This window comes from Morone saxatilis, unplaced genomic scaffold, assembly GCF_004916995.1.
Source record: "Morone saxatilis isolate NCDOM2014 unplaced genomic scaffold, NCSU_SB_2.0 Contig21, whole genome shotgun sequence".
NCBI lineage: Eukaryota > Metazoa > Chordata > Actinopteri > Moronidae > Morone > Morone saxatilis.
This window is the reverse complement of record NW_023339774.1, coordinates 2,925,408-2,929,849: the sequence shown is the minus strand read 5'-3', so window position 1 is coordinate 2,929,849 and position 4,442 is coordinate 2,925,408. Positions and strand designations below refer to the sequence as shown.

General features: G+C 48.2%; 2 protein-coding genes across 2 annotated transcripts in view; both read left to right on the top strand.

Annotated features, from left to right (window-relative positions):
- brcc3 (BRCA1/BRCA2-containing complex, subunit 3) overlaps positions 1-499 on the top strand; it is a 956-nt gene extending 457 nt beyond the window's left edge. The window contains 5 exon segments of the mRNA XM_035668257.1: positions 1-5; positions 7-57; positions 59-103; positions 105-353; positions 356-499. The exon segment at positions 1-5 is cut by the window's left edge and continues 140 nt beyond it. Coding sequence (XP_035524150.1) covers positions 1-5; positions 7-57; positions 59-103; positions 105-353; positions 356-499 — 494 coding nt within the window.
- Positions 500-2,784: 2,285 nt separating this feature from the next.
- Positions 2,785-4,442, top strand: part of nars1 (asparaginyl-tRNA synthetase 1) — a gene marked incomplete in the record, with an annotated part of 10,834 nt that continues 9,176 nt past the window's right edge. The window contains 1 exon segment of the mRNA XM_035667852.1: positions 2,785-2,991. Within this exon segment, the coding sequence (XP_035523745.1) occupies positions 2,949-2,991 (43 nt within the window).

The following is a 4,442-nucleotide window of genomic DNA, read 5'->3' as shown; positions in this document are numbered from 1 at the left end:
CCCTCAATTTTCTCCCTGCCTCTCATCGAGGACAAGAACACGCAAGACGGCCGGGTGCATGTACACCTGCCTTCCCAGTCCCGTGGCAGGGCGCAGCAAGGGGCTCCGAGTACGAGCGGGTGGAGATCCCGTCCACGTCGTTCCCGCGCGAAGCCATCGGTAAGCGTTGTGCCTGGAGTCCGGCGCGTGGACTGCCGCGGATCCTGTGCCAGGAGGAGCAGGAGCACCTACCGGCAAGGAATCCCACAGCGCTGGCGGGAGCCTGACCCCGTCACCAAGATCCCACAACGGCCTCCGTGTTCACGCAAGAACCTGTGGCAGCCAGATGTCTGCCGGTGAGCGGGCCGCTGCTGGCAGCTGGCTGGAGGACCGGCCTGAGCCAGAACAAGCCAGAGCCATCGTGCGAGCTGCAGGAGGGAGAAGGAGAGGCCTGCAGGAGAGCTGGCCTGGCTCTGTGAGGCTGGCAGGAGGAGAGGAGGAAGGAGGCGCGCTGCTGTAGGAGGAGAGAGGCTGGGGCAGGAGGAAGAGGCTGGGCAGGAGGAGGAGAGGCTGGCAAGGAGAGAAGGAGAGGCTGCAGGGGAGAAGGAGAGGCCCTGGTCAGGAGGAGAAGGAGAGGCCCTGCAGGAGGAGGAGGAGAGCCTGCAGGAGGAGGAGGAGAGCCCTGCAGGAGGAGCAGGCTGCAGGAGGAGGAGAAGGAGAGGCTGCAGGAGGCAGGAGGAGAGGCTGCAGGAGGAGGAGGAGAGGCTGCCAGGAGGAGAGGCTGCGTGCGAGTCTGTGGGGACTTGGCTTGGGAACCGGCAGGGGTTGCCGCGTTCAGAGGTCCCACGAGACTAGCAAAAGATGACTGTGACTGGTAGCTTGCGAGAAGGACAGCGTTGGTCACCTCCTGGTGCAGCTGCCCGAGGGGGTCGCCCTTGAGCAAGGGCAGACCGTAAACCCCGAAACGGCTGCTCATGAGGCGTGCTACGGCCGGCGGAGCGCGCCCATCACGGTCCCAGCTCATGCGTCTCCCGCCGTTTGCATGTGGGGCGCGCGTCACTGTTTCCACTATGCTGCAGCATGGGTGCGCAGTCAGACGTTGCCATTCCTGCAGGCGCGCGTTGGTGTGGGGTGCGTATCAACAACGAAAAGAAGTGGGAATAGAGAGCAAAAACAATTCCCGGTAGGGGACTCCAATGAAGGTATGATCTTGCTGCTGCGCTTCTTTCTTCTCGGTGCTTTAGAGAGTTGTTGCGCAGAGTGCCGGGTGGGAATGACAGCATACAAAGCTGGTAGTCCGAGCCAGAGGGTGCCGACTAAATCTGTGTGCTGCTCTGGCTGTTTTTTTTTGTTGGTTGTGTGGCAGAGACGTGCGGATGGTTTCTCAGAGACGCTGTACGGAAGGACAGGAATACCTTCCCTGCTGACTCCACGCTCGACACTCCCACTCTGAGGACTTGAGGCCAGAAGATGGAAGGTTGCTTGATGCGGTATTGATGTCTGGAAGATGTTCATAGGAGTCGCAGTTTTCGCGTTGTAACGATTGTAGATGGCCCAAGACGTCATTGGTGTTCCAAGGATGCACTTTTCATCTCCGTTTTGCTGGTCAATCTGCCTTTGTATGCAACTGCTACGAAAAAGCTTCATCCCCACTCAGCTCCACCTCCCCGGAGTGGCACGGACGTGTGCCAGTCAGACTGTTTTCTCTCACAAAATCTGATGCAATGTAAATTTTGTCGCCGGGTGCGGGGCGATTACATGAGTTACTTGATTTGTATCGTTATTATAATATAATGGCATTTGTACCGATGTTTGTGCCATTTCAATTCATGATATGGGCCCATGCGCGTTTGGGATCCAGTGTCATTTTGAGACTGAGCTACTGCCGCCCCAAGGGTTTAAATACAGAAAATAAAAATCTACAGATGTAAGACAATACACACCCAACGGCTTATTTACAGATTTTGTTGGTGCGTTTTGTCTTTTCAGCCATGGTGCTAATCACTGCTCATTTTCTTCTTCTTTCATGTTTAAATGTTAGAATAGTACACTAAGAAATTTTAGAAGAAAGAAAAATACAAAAATATTGATTATTTGCATTTTCTTTTGGTTTAAATGTGTGTAGTTACTTTATAATAATCCACTTGTCATAACACCTTAGATATTTGATATTTGCAACATTTTAAATTATTATTAAAATGTATTATTAAAAGATATTTTCCCTCATTGATATCACCACATAGACTATTGTGGGTATTGAGCCTCTAACCTGTGTGGGCTGTATAGTTCTTCTGTTTGGTGTATCTTTGTTTTGTTGCTGTAATATTTTCAGCTCTTTCTGTTCTGCTGTATGGGCCTTATTGGAGTGGCACCTATTCCTATATCATTGAGGTCTCTCTCCATCATAATTGGTATTGACTTTAATACATTAGAAATACATATTCAGTATTTTTAATTAAATCCATCGATGTGTATTTGTATTTTAAGACTTCCAAAGTTCATTAAAACTTCACTGAACCAAAAAAATATGTTTATATTATTCAATAAATATTCAACATTATCGTTTTTCATCCTATAATGTGTTTTATTTGTGTGTGTGTCACACTCTGTGCTTATTATGTACGTTGTTTTTCGTAATTTGCTTTAGTTTTTAGTTATGCGCAAAAAAATAATTTGTCTCAAGTGCTGAGTGACGTGATGAGCGTTTCATTAATTGACCAATCGGATTACTAGTTTCGGAAGTGACGTTCCCGCGTTCGCCAATCATTGCTGGTGAAATGTGCCGAACGGAAACAGCGGCCGACCCACTTCCTCCTCTCGGTGGACTACAGGAAGCTGCCGTCTGGCTGATGTAAAGTTGCACCCTCGCAGTTGAGGAGACACCACCGGCGGCCGCCTCTTCCACTTTTTAAAAACAAGTATAATTTAGTTACCCCTCCTCAGCGGGCTGTCGTGGCACCTGGGCGGACATGGCGACGGAGATAGCTAAAGGTGTGGAACAAGTCTCAGTGGGTAAGAAAGAAATGAGCGTAGCCAGAGCTAGCCAGCTAGTGAGCGAGCTGCCGGAGACATGTGTGTCTGCGGATTGCGTCAGTTGCTGTGATCTTAGCACTTAGCACGATAGCTAACGCCTTTTGCAGGTGTCTGCTTCGATATGCTTTCATACAGAGTGGGGTTACACAGTCACTGAACTTCTGTACGGCTGCCGAATCAACGACGGTTCGTACGGATACAAAGTGAGCCACTGAGAGAGAACTGTAGGCTCATGTTTAGCTGCGGCAGCTGTCAGTTTGCAATGCAGCAGCTAAGGGTCTGCGTCAGTCCCTTACCCCTGTGTACGAACCCGACCCCGTTATATTGTGTTCAGCTAACTTCTATTCGTCACTGTAATGTATTTGAACAATAAGCGACCCGTTAGAAATACTGGATGTGCTTTCAGTTTCATCTCTGTCCGTGCACCAGATCCAGGCTCCCCCGGAGATATCTGTGTTTTAATGTTCTGTTCTGAGCTTCTGTTCTTCAGAGAAACATTGTAGTGCAGACGCCTGCTGGGACATGAAAACGTTTCTGAAGATGCAAGCAGCTGCTGCATAACAAAAACGCCATGTCTATGTCTTCCTGTAAGGTTTACATGGAGTGAGCCTTGTTGATTCAGCGTTACAATGATGGCGTGAAAGACCTTGACAGAACTTGACCTCCACCCCATCAGACACCATTGGGTTGAACAGGAACAACGACTGTGAGCCGGCGAATACACAACATCAGTGTTACACCTCATTAAAGGCTCTTGTGCAGCCGCCTTCCAAAATGTGTTTAGCTGCAGACTAATGGCCACATTTGAATGGAATGTCCACATACTTTTGGCCATACAGTTTAGTTTATGTTTTTGCCTTGATGGATGGGTGTCATTGTTGAAAATGTGGAAGCTGTGCCTCCAGCAGTTGACAGAAGTGCTGGTGTGCAGTGAACTCTTACTCTTATCTCCCTCCAGTTGGGTAAAATTGCAGATGACTGAGCACTTAAAAAAATGTTTGTCCAGTTTCACTATTGCTCCAGGAGGCAAAAATTCAGAACCTGACTCATTCTCCTGCAAGCGAGTGCAGCTTTACTGGAAATAGACTTTTCTATCTGAGGGAGAAGCAGTTCTTTGTCTCATCTTGCCACTTTATGAATCAGGAGGGTCCTCGTGGAAACTAGGTGCGTTGCAAAATACCGGTATTGATAATAATTGTAGTATTTTAAAAAAACTGAAATATTGATTCAATGTTAATAATACACAGATGTAAGTATTGTGCAAATAATCAAACGCCTCTTCAGTTTCTTTCCGTTCTCACTTTGTGGTTCACACGATGGTTGTGGTTAGACTCTTTCCACCTCTCCTCTTGTATTCTGAGGCTAATTCATTTGCCAAAGAAGAGACAAAACGCACAATAAAGGTTAAAGATAAATTTGACTCAGCATTT